This window comes from Notechis scutatus, chromosome 1 (assembly GCF_049901735.1).
Source record: "Notechis scutatus isolate UNSWTSFEM ecotype Mainland chromosome 1, rNotScu1.2, whole genome shotgun sequence".
NCBI lineage: Eukaryota > Metazoa > Chordata > Lepidosauria > Squamata > Elapidae > Notechis > Notechis scutatus.
Window position 1 is genome coordinate 4,666,646 of NC_142009.1, and position 18,544 is coordinate 4,685,189.

At 48.6% G+C, this 18,544-nt stretch overlaps 1 protein-coding gene across 1 annotated transcript in view; it reads right to left on the bottom strand.

The window, feature by feature from the left end:
• NCOR1 (nuclear receptor corepressor 1) overlaps positions 1 to 18,544 on the bottom strand; it is a 192,026-nt gene that overhangs the window by 70,404 nt on the left and 103,078 nt on the right. Inside the window, 3 exon segments of the mRNA XM_087968131.1 lie at positions 3,870 to 4,428; positions 7,927 to 8,053; positions 9,885 to 10,024. Of these exon segments, the coding sequence (XP_087824257.1) occupies positions 3,870 to 4,428; positions 7,927 to 8,053; positions 9,885 to 10,024 (826 nt within the window).

Genomic DNA, 18,544 nt, shown 5'->3' on the forward strand with positions numbered 1-18,544 from the left:
GCAAGTGAGGCCCAAATTACCGTTGCTAAACGAGACACTGGTTAAGTGAATCTCGCCCCGTTCTACGACCTTCCTTGCCCTGGTTGTTAAACGAATCACTGTTCAGTTAGTCACACAGATGCTAAGTTGAGGCATCCGTTCAGGGAGTTTTATCCCATCTTACGACCTTTCTTCCCACCGTTGTTAAGTGAATCACTGCCGCTGTTAAATTAGTCACACGGTTAAGTGAATCTGGTTTCCTCCCTGGACTTGGTGTTGTGGTTCGCTGGCATCAGGTGTGTATGGCTGAGGTCTCGGAGAGCGAGGACTCAGGTGTGGGGCCCGCGTGGGATGCAGGGATGGGGCCAGGACCATCTGGGAGAGGAAGGCTGCCTTCGGAGGTTGTGGAGGCTGGCAGCAGTGAGGAAGAGGAGCCCGAGGAGCCTGTGCCCAGGGCGTGTGCGTGCAGGGCCGCTCGAAGGGAAGAGCAGCTACAGCAGCACGGGAGACTCGGGAGTAAGGCTGCAAGGTGTTGGCCCCTCCTTCAAGAGATAAAAGCCAGCTGAGAAACCGGAGTTCTTTGCAGGAAGCAAAGACGTTTTTGCACTCGAGCCTTGTGGACGTTCGGAATATCTTAGTTTGTGTTTGGAGACTCTTTGTGTTTGAACTATTTCTTGGCAACTTTATCTAGTGTTCTTGGCAGCCTCGCACAACCTTGGCAAGGCTCGTTCTTATCAGGGACAATGAGTTTGAAACAGCCTTTGAACCGGGAAGGAACGGAATTCGTAAAGAATCATGAAAAGGTTTTGCTGTTACCTCCGTTTCGTGTTTGTTTCCTTGGAACCAGGTTTGGGTCAGAACACTTTGCTTGTCAGAAGGTCGCAAAAGGGGATCCTGTGGCCCCCGGTACGCTGGAAACCGTCATCATCTTGAGTCAGTTACCAAGCATTGGAACATTGATCACGTGACGGTGGGGGAATGCTGCGATGGTCGTAACTGTGAAAAACGGGTCGTCTTTTTTTTTTCCCCAGCACCGTTGCAACTTCGAACAGTCACTATTTTCCACACTTTTACAACCCTGGCAGCTTCTCCGTCGTCATGCGATCGAACTTCAGGCGCTGGGGCCAATGACTTGTATTTACGACGATCCCAGTGTCCTGGGGCCACGCGATCCCTTTCTGCATCTTTCCGACGAGCAGCGTTCAACGGCGAAGCTGGATTCGCTTAAGGACCCGTGTCGCCAACTTCACGGCTGCAGCGGGTTCACTTAACAACGGCGGGAAGAAAAGGTCGTAAGATGGGATAAAAAGCCGCTTTAACCAATGTCTCATCGGTTAGTAGAGAAAATCTGGAGCTCAATTGTGGTCGTAAGTCGAGGATTACCGGCATGTGGTCGGTGTGATTTTTGTTGCCAGGAGGGTTTGGGACGGGTGGGTGGGTCGTACCGGGGTTTTATTTCTATTTAATTCCTATTTGCCAATGGGCAGAAAAAGGAGAAGTAACAGGGAGGTTCCTCCCAAGTTCCTCTGCTTTTCTTTTAAAAGATGCCTTTTGTGGGTCACGGAGTACACAACCACAGCTTACGAGGCAGACAACCGAGCGGCAGTAATCTTTCTGTTCTGGACAACTGAGTGCAAACCGATTGTGGTTTAGATCTTTGCAGGAAAGGGATGTTCCCCGGGCAAAATTGGAGGGAGGGAGGGAGGGGGAGAGAAAGAGAGAAGAGAAAAAGAGAAAGTCGGAGAAGAGAAAGACCACACAGAGAGAAAGACATGGAGAGAGAAAGAGAGAGAAAAAGAAAAACAAGGAGAAAAACACAGGAATAGAGAAGGAGACAGAGAGAAAAGAGAAAGAGAAAGAAAGAGAGAGAAGAGAAAGAGAGAGAGGGAGAGAAGAGGAAGAGAAAGAAGAAAGAAAAGAAAAGAAAGAAAGAAAGAAAGAAAGAAAAAAAAGGCAGGGAAAGAGAGAGAAAAGAAAGAAAAGAAAGACAGAGAAAGAAAGAAAAACAGAAAGGCAGTGAAAGAGAGAGAAAAAGAGAAAGAAAAGAAAAAGACAGAGAAAGAAAGAAAAAAGAAAGGCAGTGAAAAGAGAGAAGAAAAAAGAAAGAAAGAAGAAAGAGAAAGAAAGAAAAAAAAACAAAGGCAGAAAAAAGAAAAGAGAGAGAGAAAAAGAGAGAAAAAGAAAAGAAAAAAAGAGAAAGAAAGAAAGAGAAGAAAGAAAGACAGAGAAAGAAAGAAAAAAAGAAAGGCAGAGAAGAGAGAGAAAGAGAGAAAAAGAAAAAGAGAAAGAAAAACAGAAGGCAGGAAAGAGAGAGAAAAGAAAGAAAGAAAGACAGAAAGAAAGAAAGAGAAAGAAAGAAAAAAGAAAGGCAGTGAAAGAGAGAGAAAAAGAAAGAAAAGAAAGAGAAAGAAAGAAAAAAAGAAAGGCAGTGAAAGAGAGAGAAAAAGAGAAAGAAAAGAAAGACAAAGAAAGAAAAAAAGAAAGGCAGTGAAAGAGAGAGAAAAAGAGAAAGAAAAGAAAGAGAAAGAAAGAAAAAAAGAAAGGCAGTGAAGAGAGAGAAAAGAGAAAGAAAAGAAAAAGAAAGAAAAACAGAAAGGCAGTGAAAGAGAAAAAAAAGAAAAAAGGCAGAGAAAGAGAGAAAAAAAGAAAGAAGAAAGACAGAGAAAGAAAAAAAAAAAAAAAGAAAGAAGCAGAAAGAAAGAGAAAGGCAGAGAGAGAGAAAGAGAAAGAAAAGAAAGACAGAGAAAGAAAGAAAAAAAGAAAGGCAGTGAAAGAGAGAGAAAAAGAGAAAGAAAAGAAAGACAGAGAAAGAAAGAAAAAAGAAAGGCTTTACTGCAAGTACCTTTTTCCAACACACACACAGACACAGAGACACACACACACACACACAAACACACACACAAACACACAGAGATTTAAAAAAAGGTGGGGGAAACTCAGTAACTTGATCCCTTTGACATTTCGCTTCAGGGCAAGCCCAGCCGTGATCCTCGCCTGGAGACCTTCCAAGGCCAGAGGAAACTTTCCATTACACACCGCCCTCGTTTGCACACCCACGATGGCCACAGGACGTCGTGAAGCAAACAAGAGCGGGTGGGATGTCCGGAGGAGAAGAAGACAACGGCAGCTACTCGGGGCGTCCTGCGAGGAAGCAGGGCTGCTAAACCCATTTAGAAAAATCGAACAGAACGGAATTAAACAGAGCTTAAGAAGGGACCTCGGAGGTCTTCTAGTCCAACCCCCCTGCTCAGGCAGGAGGCCCTAGACCAGGGAGGGCTAACCTTTTCGTCACCGCGTGCCAAAAGTGTGTGTGTGTGTGTGCGCTCGCATGCCTGCACCCATAAGGCAATGCGCCGCGTATTGTAGGCTAAAGTCTGCACACAGCCGAGGGGAGGGAAGGAGTGGTAATATAGTGGTATTTGTAGGCTGACTCTGCCCACAGCCAGGAAGTTCAATTCTCACCAGGCTCAAGTTCGACTCAGCCTTCCATCCTTCTGAGGTGGGTCATATGAGGGGACCCAGATTGTTGGGGGGGGGGGCAAGAGGCTGGCTCTGTAAACCACTTAGAGAGGGTTGTAAAAGCACCGCGAAGTGGTATAATAAATCTAAGTGCTATTTGCAGGCCAACTCTGCCCACTGCCAGGAAGTTCAATCCTGACCAGCTCGACTCGGCCTTACATCCTTTCTGAGGTCGGTAAAAGGAGGACCCAGATTGTTGGGGGACAAGATGGGGACTCTGTCAAACCACTTAGAGAGAGCTGCAAACCACGGGGAAGCGGCATATAACTATAGGGGCCCGGTGGCCATCTGTCGGCAAGAATATGGACAGGTGAGTTTTCTGGACAGGAGAAAGGAGAAACCCTTCCAACCGTGCCAGGCCAGGGCCTCACCTCTGCCTCTCGGGCTCCCCGTCCACCTCTTCATCGGCACTGCAAGTGGCGCTGGAATCGTTGTCGGAGCTGGGTTCCATCCGGTGGATGCTGGCCGGGAGGCTCGAGCCGAAATCCCCTCCCTCTGGCTCCAGCTTCTCCTTCGGCCCGTCCTCATCCCTCTCTTTGACCTCGTTCTCCACCTTGACCTGAATGTCTAAGGGCGGCTTGGTGTCCATCTCTACGGGCTCCAGTTTGGTGCCAGCAGCGGCCAGGTTGAGGACGGGCTTGGTGTCCACCAGGGAGGCCCTGCCCTCCGTCTCCATCAGCTCCTCCACTTCGGATTTGGCTTCTTCTTTCACCCGCAGCTCAGCCCCTTCGCTCTCGGCCGGCTTCGGGCCCGGGGTTGGCGAGGGAGGGGAGGCACCGGGGGCCGGTTTTACGGCAGAGTCCTGCTCAGCCGCCGCCTCAGCGGTCACCTGGGAAGAGATGCTGTCCGGAGGGGCGTCTTCCAAAGGTTTGGATGGCTCTGTCGGAGAAGGAGACGGGGCGCTTTCCGTATCGGAGCTGTTTTCGGCACCTGGAAAAAGGCATGATGTTGAGCGTTAAGCACGGGGAAGAATAACAGAATCATAGGAAGGGACGTTGGAGCTAAAACAATAGAATAACAGAGTTGAAAGGGACCTTGGGAGGTCTTCTAGTCTCACTTCTCTCCTTGGTTAGTTTCGTCCAAGGTGCTATGGTTTGTGATTGATCTCAGAATCCAATCACATTCCCAAGGTTAATGTTGATTTGATCCCTTTTATGGGGAAACTAATCAAGGAGAGACCCAATCTAGAACGAAGGAGGAATTTCCTGACAGTGAAAACAATTCATCAGTGGAACAGCTTGCCACCAGAAGTTGTGAATGCGCCATCACAAGAAAAGATTGGACAGGCAATTGTGCAAAACGGTACAGGGTCTGCCGCTTAAGCAGGGGGTTGGACTAGAAGACCTCCATGGTTCATGTTTTTGTTTTATTGGACAAGGGTTTGGGTCAGAACAGTTCCAATATTTGAGGGGCTGCCCCAAAGAAGAGGGGGTCAAGCTATTCTCCAGAGCACCAGAAGGCAGGACAAGGGACAAAAGGTGGAAACTAATCAACCTAGAACTCAGGAGAAATTTCCTGACACGGAGAACAGTTAATCAGTGGAACAGCTTGCCACTAGACGTTGTAGGTACTCCATCACTGGAGGTTTTGAAGAAACTGGACAGTCACTCATCTAAAATGGTATAGGATCTCCTTCTTGAGCAAGAGGTTGGACCAGAAAACCTCCAAGGTCCTCTTCCAATTCTATTATTCTATTATTCTATCCTGGACAAGAAATAATGGGTGGAAGACCATTTAGAAATCCAATCTAGAATTAAGGAGGAATTTTCTTGACAGTGTCAACAATTAATCGGAAAGTCTGATCTTCAGAAATTGTGGATGCTTCAAGATTGGAGGTTTTGAAGAAGAGACTGGACAGCCCTTTGCCTGAAACAGGATAAGGCAGTGAGGGTGAAGCTTTTCAGCACCGCGTGCCCAAACCGGAACACACGTGCAATGTGCGGGTGCCCGAGTGCCATGCGCATGCCTGTTTTTGGACTGTTTTCAGGCCGTTCTTTGGGCCGTTTGGGGGCCATTTTCAAACCCTTTTGGGGCCATTTTCAGGCTGTTTTTCATGGTGGTTGTGGGCTGATTTTGGGGCAATTTTAAGGCCTTTTTCAGGTTGTTTTTGGCCCAGAAATGGTCCAGAAAATGGCCTGAAAACGGCCCATAAATGGCCCTGAAAAAGGCCTGAAAAACAGCCTGAAAAATGGTCTGAAAATGGCCCAAAGAACAGCCTGAAAAAGTCCTGAAAAAGTCCTGAAAAACAGCCTGACAAAGGCCTGAAAAGCATCCTGAAAAAGTCCTGAAAAACAGTCTGAAAAAGTCCTGAAAAACAGCCTGAAAAATGGCCTGAAAAAGTCCTGAAAAAGAGCCTGAAAAGCAGCCTGAAAAAGTCCTGGAAAATGGCCTGAAAAACGGCCTGAAAATGGGCCGAAGAACGGCCTGAAAAAGTCCTGAAAAAGTCCTGAAAAAGAGCCTGAAAAGCAGCCTGAAAAAGTCCTGAAAAAGTCCTGGAAAATGGCCTGAAAAACGGCCTGAAAATGGGCGAAGAACGGCCTGAAAAAATCCTGAAAAAGTCCTGAAAAAGAGCCTGAAAAGCAGTCTGAAAAAGTCCTGGAAAATGGCTTTAAAAACGGCCTGAAAATGGCCCAAAGAATGGCCTGAAAAAGTCCTGAAAAAGTCCTGGAAAATGGCCTGAAAAACGGCCTGAAAATGGCCCAAAGAATGGCCTGAAAAAGTCCTGAAAAAGAGCCTGAAAAAGTCCTGAAAAAGTCCTGGAAAATGGCCTGAAAACGGCCTGAAAATGGGCCGAAGAACGGCCTGAAAAAATCCTGAAAAAGTCCTGAAAAAGAGCCTGAAAAGCAGTCTGAAAAAGTCCTGAAAAAGTCCTGGAAAATGGCCTAAAAAACGGCCTGAAAATGGCCCAAAGAATGGCCTGAAAAAGTCCTGAAAAAGTCCTGGAAAATGGCCTGAAAAACGGCCTGAAAATGGCCCAAAGAATGGCCTGAAAAAGTCCTGAAAAAGTCCTGAAAAAGAGCCTGAAAAGCAGCCTGAAAAAGTCCTGAAAAAGTCCTGGAAAATGGCCTGAAAAACGGCCTGAAAATGGCCCAAAGAATGGTCTGAAAAAGTCCTGAAAAAGTCCTGAAAAAGAGCCTGAAAAAGTCCTGGAAAATGGCCTGAAAAACGGCCTGAAAATGGGCCGAAGAACGGCCTGAAAAAGTCCTGAAAAAGTCCTGAAAAGCAGTCTGAAAAAGACCAGAAAAGCATCCTGAAAAACAGCCTGAAAAAGGCCTAAAAAACAGCCTGAAAAAGACCAGAAAAGCATCCTGAAAAACGGCCTGAAAAAGTCCAGAAAAAGTCCTGAAAAACAGCCTGAAAAGGCCTGAAAAGCATCCTGAAAACGGCCTGAAAAAGTCCAGAAAACGTCCTGAAAAAGGCCCAAAGAACTGCCTGAAAAAGGCCTAAAAAACGGCCTGTTTGGGGGGCCATTTTCCGGCACTCCGGTGCCCGCAAAGACCAGCTGGCTGGCATGCCAGAAACCAGAAGAGCAGCTGGCAATGGCTCTGTGTGCCACTTCCGGCACATGTGCCATACAGGTTCACCATCACTGGTGGTATAAGGTCTGCTTTTTGCAAGGTCCCTTCCAGCTCTGTTCTGATGGATGGAACGCCCCCCCCTCACCAAATCCTGCTCGAATGGATCAAGCCAATTTTGCCGACCCTTTGAAAATGATCTAGCTGCCCCGGCTTTCTAAAGCCACCGGGCCCCCTTGCAAAGCAAGCCATTCTGCCTGGAGGCTCAGGCTCCGGAACCCCTCTTGGTCTTTTTGGGCCAGGGGTGTCAAACACAAGGCCCGCAGGCTGGATCCGACCCAGGATATGGAAAATATCAGGGACTGGCCCACGTGGCTTTGTCCCGGTCTACCCAGTGCAAAGAGGCAACATGCCAGCAGTTTGGGGTGTGAATAGTGTCAAGCTGGCCATGTCCACCCAGTTGGCCACACTCACTGAGTGGCGTCAAGCTGGCCACGCCCATCCAGTCAGCCACGCCCAGCGAGTGACGTCAAGCTGGCCACACCCACCCAGTCGGCCACGCCTGGTGAGTGGCATCAAAGTGGCCATGCCCAGGCAGTCAGCCACACCCAGTGAGTGGCGTCAAGGTGGCCACAACCACCCAGTCGGCCACACCCAGTGAGAGGCATCAAGCTGGCCACACCCACCCAGTTGGCCACACCCAGTGAGTGGCGTCAATTTGGCCACGCCCATCCAGTCGGCCACGCCTGGTGAGTGTCATCAAAGTGGCCATGCCCAGGCAGTCAGCCACGCCCAGCAAGTGGCATCAAGCTGGCCACGCCCACCCAGTCAGCCACGCCCACCCTTGAGGTCAACCACAGCCCTGATGCGGCCCTCAACGACGTTGAGTTTGACACCCCTGTTCTAGAGTCACCTTCGCTGTCTTCCGGGTTCTCTTCCTCGTTGGAGACCTCGATGTCCTCATCTTCCTGCGCAGAGACGGTGGACGCCACGCTCTCACACTGCGAAACGTCCCGTTCCTCGCGCGGCCTTCGAGAAGACTAGAGCAGGAAGGAAGAACGGCGTTAACGTCTGGCTTGCGCAGCTAGTCAACCTGGCCACGCCCACCCAGTCGGCCACACTCAGTGAGCCGGGTGATTGGATGGCTTGCCTCCATGAGTATCTTAAACCAGGGGGGTCTGGGGGGGGGGTCTTCTGTAGGTGTTGGGATAACAATGTGGGCATCCTTTGGGCCCCGTCCAGCCAGGAAAGGCCATCCTGCAGGGATGGGGAGATATGCCTCGTCTGCCATCATGCCAGCCTTCTGGATCATCTTCCCCTCCTCCTGAAATTAGGATGGCCCTCAGCCCAGGGCCTTTTGGATGGTCTTAGAAGACTCGGTGGCCTGGGGTCCCAAGTGAAGAAGGAAGGGTCTCATTTCCTGCTTATGCTAACATTTATGGATTATAATATCTGTTGGCCACTGTAAAGTGTTCCGTTTTTTTTTCTTTTTTTATTATGGGATTTAATTGGTTTTAATTGAATGGATAGCTGTCTGAGGACCAAAGGCACTGATCTGAGATGGATGGCCATAGTAATTGTACAGATGAATGGATGTAAAATGAATGAATGCATGAAGAAAGAAAGAAAGAAAGAAAGAAAGAAAGAAAGAAAGAAAGAAAGAAAGAAAGAAAGGAAGGAAGGAAGGAAGGAAGGAAGGAAGGAAGGAAGGAAGGAAGGAAGGAAGGAAGGAAGGAAGGAAGAAGGAAGGAAGGAAGAAAGAAAGAAAGAAAGAAAGAAAGAAAGAAAGAAAGAAAGAAAGAAAGAAAGAAAGAAAAGAAAGAAAGAAAGAAAGAAAGAAAGAAAGATGGATGGATGGATGGTCAGACAATGGATAATGGATAAATATTGAAGGAATGGATAACAAACAAATGGATAATGAATGGAGGGATGGAGGGAGGGATGGAAGAATGAATTGATGGAAAATGAATGAATGCATGGATACATTATGAATGGATGTATGATGATGAATGGAGGGTGGATGGATAAATGTTGAATGGATGGATAACAAATGAATGGATAATGAATGATGGATGAATTGATGGATGGAAGAATGAACTGATGTAAAATGAATGAATGCATGGATAAATAATGAATGGATGGATGGATGGGTGGACAATGAATGAATGGATAAATATTGAATGGACGGAACAAACAAATGGATAATGAATGGATAGATGAATTGATGGATGGGAAAACGAATTGATGTAAAATGAATGAATGCATGAATAAATAATGAATGGATGGATGGATAAATGATGAATTGATAGATAACAAATGGATAATGAATAATGGAACAATTGATGGATGGAAAGTATGAACGCATGGATAAATAATGAATGAATAATGGATGGAGGGATGGAGGGATGGCTAAATTAACTTTTTAAATTAAATTAAATGGATAATTACTGACAAATGAACGGATAATGAATGATGGATATATGAATTGATGGATGGGAGATTAATTGATGTAAAATGAACGAATGCATGGATAAATAATGAATGAATGAATAATGGATGGATGGATGAACTGATAGCTAATCAAACAATGGATGGATGAATCAGTGAACTGATAATAGACAGATGAACGAATAAATGAATGGATGGATGAATAAATGGATGGATAATGAATGGATAGCGGGATAAATAATGGATGACTGAACGGATAAATAAATGAAATTCTTGGCATGGGAAACCCCTGGAGTCTCTCTGAATGAAGATGGCTGGAAAAGGTCCATTCCCTTTTCTTCCAGGAAGCCATTGCTCTCCTGTCCCGTCCCGTCCCGTCCCGTCCCCCCACACACACACCCCTCACCTGTCTGCCCTTCTCACCTTCTGCTTGTACTGCTGAAGGAGGCTGTCCAGGTTGTGCCTCCGTTTGTAGTTAAAGTAGAAGTTTTTGCACTGGGCTTCGCTCTTTGTGCCCACCATCTTGGCGATGGCCGCCCAGTTGCGCCCGTGTTCCACTAACCCTGCCAAAACACAATATAACATTGGGTCAGACCCCCATGGCCTCCGTTCATTTTTGAGCCAATCGCCAGGAGATGATGAGTTCTAGTCCCGCCTTAGGCACGGAAGTCAAGTGGGTGACTTTGGGCCAATCACTAGGAAACTGTGAGTTCTAGTTCCACCTTAGGCATGAAAGTCAAGTGGGTGACTTTGGGCCAATCACCAGGAGATGGTGAGTTCTAGTCCCGCCTTAGGTGTGAAAGTCAAGTGGGTGACTTTGGGCCAATCACCAGGAGACGGTGAGTTCTAGTTCCGTCTTAGGCATGAAAGCCAGCTGGGTGACTTTGGGCCAGTCACCAGGAGACGGTGAGTTCTAGTCCTGCCTTAGGCATGAAAGCCGGCTGGGTGACTTTGGGCCAATCACCAGGAGACTGGGAGTTCTAGTCCTGCCTTAGGCACAAAAGCTAATTGGATGACCTTGGGCCAATCACCAGGAGATGGTGAGTTCTAGTCCCACCTTAGGCATGAAAGTCAACTGGGAGACTTTGGGCCAATCACTAGGAAACTGTGAGTTCTAGTTCCACCTTAGGCATGAAAGCCAATTGGGTGACTTTGGGCCAATCACCAGGCGAGGGTGAATTCTAGTCCCACCTTAGATATGAAAGTCAAGTGGATGACTTTGGGCCAATCATAGGAGACTGTGAGTTCTAGTCCAGCCTTAGGCATGAAAGCCAATTGGGTGACTTTGGGCCAATCACCAGGAGACTGTGAGTTCTAGTCCCACCTTAGGCATGAAAGTCAATTGGGAGACTTTGGGCCAATCATAGGAGACTGTGAGTTCTAGTCCCACCTTAGGCATGAAAGCCAATTGGGTGACTTTGGGCCAATCACCAGGAGACTGTGAGTTCTAGTCCCGCCTTAGGCATGAAAGTCAATTGGGAGACTTTGGGCCAATCACCAGGAGACGGTGAGTTCTAGTCCACCTTAGGCATGAAAGCCAATTGGTGACTTTGGGCCAATCACCAGGAGACTGTGAGTTCTAGTCCCACCTTAGGCATGAAAGCCAATTGGGTGACTTTGGGCCAATCACCAGGAGACTGTGAGTTCTAGTCCCACCTTAGGCATGAAAGTCAACTGGGTGACTTTGGGCCAATCACCAGGAGATGGTGAGTTCTAGTCCCACCTTAGGCATGAAAGTCAACTGGGTGACTTTGGGCCAATCATAGGAGACTGTGAGTTCTAGTCCTGCCTTAGGCATGAAAGCCAATTGGGTGACTTTGGGCCAATCACTAGGAGACAGGGAGTTCTAGTCCCACCTTAGGCATGAAAGCCAATTGGGTGACTTTGGGCCAATCACTAGGAGACTGTGAGTTCTAGTCCTGCCTTAGGCATGAAAGTCAACTGGGAGACTTTGGGCTACTCCCTCGCTCTCTCAGCCCCTCCCACCTCACAGGGTTGTTGTGCTAGGAAAAACAGGAAGAATAGCGTGTTGGATTACGGCCGCTGCTTTGAGTTACACATAAGATGAAAGGTGATTAAAACCAAATATATATATATATTTTTAAAAAAAAATTCACTGCATGTGCGAATTTAGAAGACGGGTCCCTACCCGACATCAAGAAGCTTCAACTTAGTAGGAGCAGAACTTCTACTACAGCAAAACGCAATTAAAAAATAAAAATAAAATAAAACAGGATTTATTGATCTGGAGCAACCAGGGGGAAGTTTCTTCTCTTTGGAAAATCCCGGGAGGTTTGTGGGAGGGAGCCTTTTTTTTTTTCCAGACATCTCTCCGTGTGCGCGGCCTGCTCCCATCTCAAGCCAGGGTTTTCTCTCTCCTGTCCGGCAAGGCGTGTAAGCTGATCCCCTCCTAAGGTCATCCTGCGTCACTTGCCAAGAATTTTTTACACCCAGCCCTCTGACCCTACGGCACCCAAGGCTTATCGGGTGGGATCATGCCGTCTCCCAGGCTGACATAACCTAATTCTCTCCGGGGCCTCTCCTGCCCTTCCCTGGGGGAGGAAAAAAACAAACGGTGGGGGCTGGAAACAAACCACGAAGGCCTCTGAGGTGCAACAGGAATACAGAATGACAAAAGAGTTGGAAGGGACCTCGGAGGTCGTCTAGTCCAGCCCCCCTGCTTAAGCAAGAGACGTATGCTGTTCAGGACAAAGGGCTGTCCGGTTCCTTCTTAAAAAACCTCCAGAAATGGAATGAGAGAGGAAGGGGAGGGAGGGAGGGAGGGACAGCAGAATAACTGAGTTGGAAGATACCTCGGAGGTCGTCTAGTCCAGCCCCCTGCTTAAGCAAGAGGCGAGCGTTCAGGACAAAGGGCTGTCTGGCTCCTTCTTAAAAAACCTCCAGAAATGGAATGAGAGAGGAAGGGGAGGGAGGGAAGGAGGGAGGGATAGCAGAATAACTGAGTTGGAAGGGACCTCGGAGGTCGTCTAGTCCAGCCCCCTGCTTAAGCAAAGAGCGTATGCTGTTCAGGACAAAGGGCTGTCTGGCTCCTTCTTAAAAACCTCCAGAAATGGAATGAGAGAGAGAAGGGAGGGAGAGGGAGGGACAGCAGAATAACTGAGTTGGAAGATACCTCGGAGGTCGTCTAGTCCAGCCCCCTGCTTAAGCAAGAGGCGTATGACGTTCAGGACAAAGGGCTGTCTGGCTCCTTCTTAAAAACCTCCAGAAATGGAATGAGAGAGGAAGGGGAGGGAGGGAAGGAGGAGGGATAGCAGAATAACTGAGTTGGAAGGGACCTCGGAGGTCGTCTAGTCCAGCCCCCTGCTTAAGCAAGAGGCGTCGCCGTTCAGGACAAAGGGCTGTCTGGCTCCTTCTTAAAAAACCTCCAGAAATGGAATGAGAGAGGAAGGGGAGGGAGGGAAGGAGGGAGGGATAGCAGAATAACTGAGTTGGAAGGGACCTCGGAGGTCGTCTAGTCCAGCCCCTGCTTAAGCAAGAGGCGTATGACGTTCAGGACAAAGGGCTGTCTGGCTCCTTCTTAAAAAACCTCCAGAAATGGAATGAGAGAGGAAGGGGAGGGGAGGGAAGGAGGGAGGGATAGCAGAATAACTGAGTTGGAAGGGACCTCGGAGGTCGTCTAGTCCAGCCCCCTGCTTAAGCAAGAGGCGTATGACGTTCAGGACAAAGGGCTGTCTGGCTCCTTCTTAAAAAACCTCCAGAAATGGAATGAGAGAGGAAGGGGAGGGAGGGAAGGAGGGAGGGATAGCAGAATAACTGAGTTGGAAGGGACCTCGGAGGTCGTCTAGTCCAGCCCCCTGCTTAAGCAAGAGGCGTATGACGTTCAGGACGAAGGGCTGTCTGGCTCCTTCTTAAAAAACCTCCAGAAATGGAATGAGAGAGGAAGGGGAGGGAGGGAAGGAGGGAGGGATAGCAGAATAACTGAGTTGGAAGGGACCTCGGAGGTCGTCTAGTCCAGCCCCCCTGCTTAAGCAAGAGACGTATGACGTTCAGGACAAAGGGCTGTCTGGCTCCTTCTTAAAAACCTCCAGAAATGGAATGAGAGAGGAAGGGGAGGGAGGGAGGGAGGGAGGGATAGCAGAATAACTGAGTTGGAAGGGACCTCGGAGGTCGTCTAGTCCAGCCCCCCTGCTTAAGCAAGAGACGTATGACGTTCAGGACAAAGGGCTGTCTGGCTCCTTCTTAAAAAACCTCCAGAAATGGAATGAGAGAGGAAGGGGAGGGAGGGAAGGAGGGAGGGATAGCAGAATAACTGAGTTGGAAGGGACCTCGGAGGTCGTCTAGTCCAGCCCCCTGCTTAAGCAAGAGGCGTCGCCGTTCAGGACAAATGGCTGTCTGGCTCCTTCGTAAAAACCTCCAGAAATGGAATGAGAGAGGAAGGGGAGGGGGAGGGAGGGAGGGAGGGATAGCAGAATAACTGAGTTGGAAGGGACCTTGGAGGTCTTCTAGTCCAGTCCCCCCGCCCAAGCAGGAGACCCTACACCATTTCAGACAAATGGCAGTCCAGTCTCTTCTTAAAAGCCTCCAGTGATGAAGGACCCACAACTTCTGGTGGCCAGCTGTTCCACTGGTTAATTGTCCTCACTGTTAGGGAAATTTCTCCTTAGTTCTAAGTTGCTTCTCTCCTTGTTGAGTTTCTAGGATCGATTTTTGTTGCTAAGTGAAACATTTTTAAAGTGAATTTTGCCTCGTTCCTTCTTAAAAAAAGTACCTCCAGGTAGTTTCCCTCCTAGCACTGATGACGTTCCCTAGTTGGGTCATGAAACGTCTGCAAGAAAACCACCCAGCTCAGAGAACACCAAGGACCTCAGATGCGTCCTCCAACCCCTCCTCCTTCTGGCACTGATCGTGTTACCTAGTCGGGTCATGAAACGTCCACAAGAAAACCACCGAGCTCAGACAGCACCAAGGACCTCACTCGTCATTCCTTCTCCTCCTCCTCTTTGTAACAACCCCCTCCTACCACTGATGATGTTCCCTAGTTGGGTCATGAAACGTCCACAAGAAAACCACCGAGCTCAGACAGCACCAAAGACCCCAGAGTTTACCTTCCGCTTCCCCTTCTTCTCCTCCTTCTCCTCTTCCTCCTCCTCTTCTCTATTCTGCAAACGCCCCTCCCTTCTAGCACGGATGATGCTACTCAGTTGCGTCACAAAATGTCTGCTAGTAAACCACCAAGCTCAGGGAGCACCAAGGACTCCCACAGTCCTCCTTCTCCTCTTGCCCTCCCTTTCTAACACTGATGATGTTCCCTAGTTGGATCACGAAACGTCCACAAGAAAACCACCGAGCTCAGACAGCCCCAAGGACCCCAACAAACCAACCCTGAGCTGCGAATATTCTCTTCGATATGATATAATCAACGTACAAAATGCACTACTACTTATATGCCGTGGACCCAGAGGAAGAAACGTTCTCCTTCTTTTCAAAATGAACCTTCAAACTTGAGCAAAACCAGATTTGGAAGAAAGCAACCTCACTGTCCAACCCCCTTATGCCCCCCCACAAAAAAATGCTCTGGGAATTGAGCTTTTTCTTCCTTCCTGCTTTACAGTAAGTCCATAACGTGAATCAGTGTTTCAAAACTTATCTTGGTTTGGACACAAGAGTGGGAAAAAGGGGTAAGCCAATCATCCAGCAAGGAGGGGAAAGTAGGATTTAAGAAAAAAAAAAATTCAAGGCAAAACAGGAGGAGGAGGAGAGGGGGAAATGGATGCCCGTGAGTCATAAATGAGAGAAAGAGAGAAGAAAAAAAAAACCAACAACCCCAAACAACCTCAAAAGTTATCTGGAACAGTTTTGAGACATTTCTGGTCGTCTGGACAACGAGGATTGGCTCTCTCCAAGTTCTGAGGAGATCCAGTTGTGCAAATGACACGCACATCCACCGCTTTGCAGCCTCGGCATTTCCTGGCAGCCGAAAACCCGCTTATCAAAAGTTTTTGGGGTTTTTGGGGTGGGGTGGGGTGGACTGCAAAGGCTGGACACATCCCTTAATATATTTTTTTGCATCCTCGCCAGCCAAACTCCTGAAAAGTTTTGAGGGAATTCAAGGTTTCCAATGAGGCTTGGAGTGAGCAACACCTTCCAACACTTTTTTCTTTTTATTTTGTGAAGGTATTGAAATTCAAGAGTTGGCCAGCAGCTGGAAGGCTGATGCAATGTTATGGCTTATGCAATAAGGATGAATCGGCCTAGCATGGGTATTGCCCGGTGGTGGGATTCAAAGATTTTTTTTTACCACCGTTTTGGTGGGTGTGGCTTAGCGGGCGAGCTTTGCGCGTGTGCACACACTTGGTGTGCAAAACGAGCACTTTGCGCAGGGGCAGAGGTGTTCCAACTCACCTCCTGCAAGCCTGCACTCTCCCGGTCGCTTCAGCAGCTGCTGCGCGACACTCTGGAATACCGCGCAAAGCAGCTGCGCTTCAAAGGCAGGGAATTAAGGTGAGTCCGGGCAGGTGGGTGGGCCCAACAACAGAGCGGGGGAAGAGAACCAGTTTGGTCTCCACTGCCCAATGCCGCTATCAGCTCAGCCAAACCGGCAGAATACCACCACTGGTATTGCCCTTTTAAGACGAAGAATGGGTCCACACAGAAGTCTTTACCTCTTTAAGAGATGTCTATATAAAGGCAGCCATTAGAGGGCGTGCCCTCTCTCCTTGTGTCCTGTATCCATTACAGAGTTCTCAGTGTAGAGTTAAGAAGAGTGATTGCTTGTCGGGTATTTTGCCTACCACACATATTTCTGTATATAACTGTCTTGTAGATAAACCACTGTTAAATGTTTAAGTCTCTGCGTACTGTGTTTTGCTCCTGGGTTGTCTCATAATAGTAGTCACGCTGCAAACGCTCTGACCAATTTTAAAACTGGGGGTCCCCAACCTGTGGATGTGGGACAGTACCGGGCCCGGGCATGCTGGAAACCGGGCCATGCAAACAATTGAAGCCCCATTCGTGGAATGCAGGGAACACATGAAACAAAGTCCCCTCCGGTCTATAGAAAAACCTCTTGCCACGGAACTGGTCCCTGGTGCTCCAAAAAGTTTGGGAGCTGTTGTCTTAATTCAACCCAAGACGTTTTAGAGAATAATAAGAGTTGGAAGGAGCCTTAGAGGCCTTCTAGTCTGACCCCCCCCCTTGCTCGAATAGGAACCCTGTTCCATTCGGGACACTTTCTTCTTGAAAGCCTCCAAGGTTGGAGACAACTGGGATGGGTGATTGGGATGCCTCCAAGGAAAAGGATAAATACAGGTAGGTCTCGCTTTATGACAGTTCATTTAGCGACCAAATTCCATCAGCAACTGAGAAAAGGGGCTCGTGACCGTTTTTCACCCTAACGACCATGGCAGAGAGCCCGTGATCAAAATTCAGACACTTGGCAACTGACTCGTATTTATGACGGGTCGCAGTGTTCCCGGGGGTCGCGCGATCCCCTTTTGGTGACCTTCCGATGAGTAAAGTTCACGGGGAAGCCGGATTCGCTTAACGACCGTCTTATGAACTCAACAACTGCAGTCATTCTCTTAACAACGTAACAGGCAGGAAAGGTCATCAAAGGAGGCACAATTCACTTCACGAGTGTTTCACTTTGCAACAAAAATTGGGGCCTCGATTGTAGAAACAAATCAAGGAAAGAAGCAACCTGGAAGCAAGGAGAAACTTCCTAAGAGTAAGAACAATTAACCAGTGGAACCGCTTGCCACCAGAAGTTGTGGGTGCTGCAACACTGGAGCCTTTTAAAGAAGAGACTGGACAGCCACTTGTCTGGAATGGTATAGGGCAGTGGTGGGTAACCTTTTTGGGGCTCCTGTGCCAAAAATTGTAGGTGCGCTTGCGCCCGCGCGCCAGCACCCAGAAGGCAATGTGTGTGGTCCACCACCACCTGTGCATGCGTACGCAATCCCTTCCTCCCCCCCCTTTACCTGCACTGAGCCTCCCACCTGATTTTAGGGCTGTTTGAGGCCTTTTTCGGCCTTTCCCAGAGGCTTGAGGGAAGCCTCTGCAGCCTTTGCAGGCCGGAAATGGCGAAACGGGCCTATTTTTCGGCCTGCAAAGTCTGCAGAGGCTTCCCTCAAGCCTCTGGGAAAGGCCGAAAAAGGCCTCAAACGGGCCGAAAATCAACTGGGAGGAGCGCGCATGCGCAGGGAGGTAAGTTTGCCAGGGGCTCATGTGCCCGCACAAATGGCTCTGCGTGTCACCTGTGGCACACGTGCCATAGGTTCACCACCACGGGGTTATTTGGGTCTCCTGACTGAGCAGGGGGCTGGACTAGAAGACCTCCAAGATCCCTTCCAACTCAGTTATTCTGCTATCCTCCGCCCTCTGGAAGCTTTTATGAAGAGACTGGAGAGCCATTTGTCTTTTTGTTGTCGTGTGCCAAAAATGCCTGTACCCATAATGCAATGCGCGCGTGACGAGACCCCCTGCCCATGCGCACATGCACATGCAACCACCCCCCGCATGCATTGTGCACCTCTGCACATGTGTGCACCCCCTCGCACGCACCGCCCCCGCAGCAGATACCCGGCAATCAGCTGGCTGGCAGAAGGCACGCGCGCATATTCCGGGTGACAGCTAGCGTGCCGGCAGAAATGGCTCTGCGTGCCACTTCTGGCATGTGTTCACCATCATGGGTACAGGGTCTCCTGCTTGAGCTGGGGGTTAGACTAGAAGACCTCCAAGGCCCCTTCCAACTCTGTTATTCTGCTTTCCTTCCTTCCTTCCCTTCTTTCCTTCCTTCCTTCTTCTTTCCTTCCTTCCTTCTTTTTTCTTCCTTCCTTCCTTTTTCTTTCCTTCCTTTCCTTCCTTCCTTCTTCCCTTCTTTTCTTTCCTTCCTTCTTTTTTTCTTCCTTCCTTCTTTCCTTCCTTCCTTTCTTTCTGCTTCCTTCTTTTTCTTCCTTCTTTCCTGTCTTCCTTCCTTCCTTCCTTCTCTTTTTCTTCTTCTTCCTTTCTTTCCTTCCTTCTTTCTTCCTTCCTTCCTTCCTTCTTTCCCCTTCCTTCTTCTTTCCTTCTTTCTGTCCTTCCTTCCTTCCCCTTTCCTTCCTTCCTTCTTTCTTCTTCCTTCC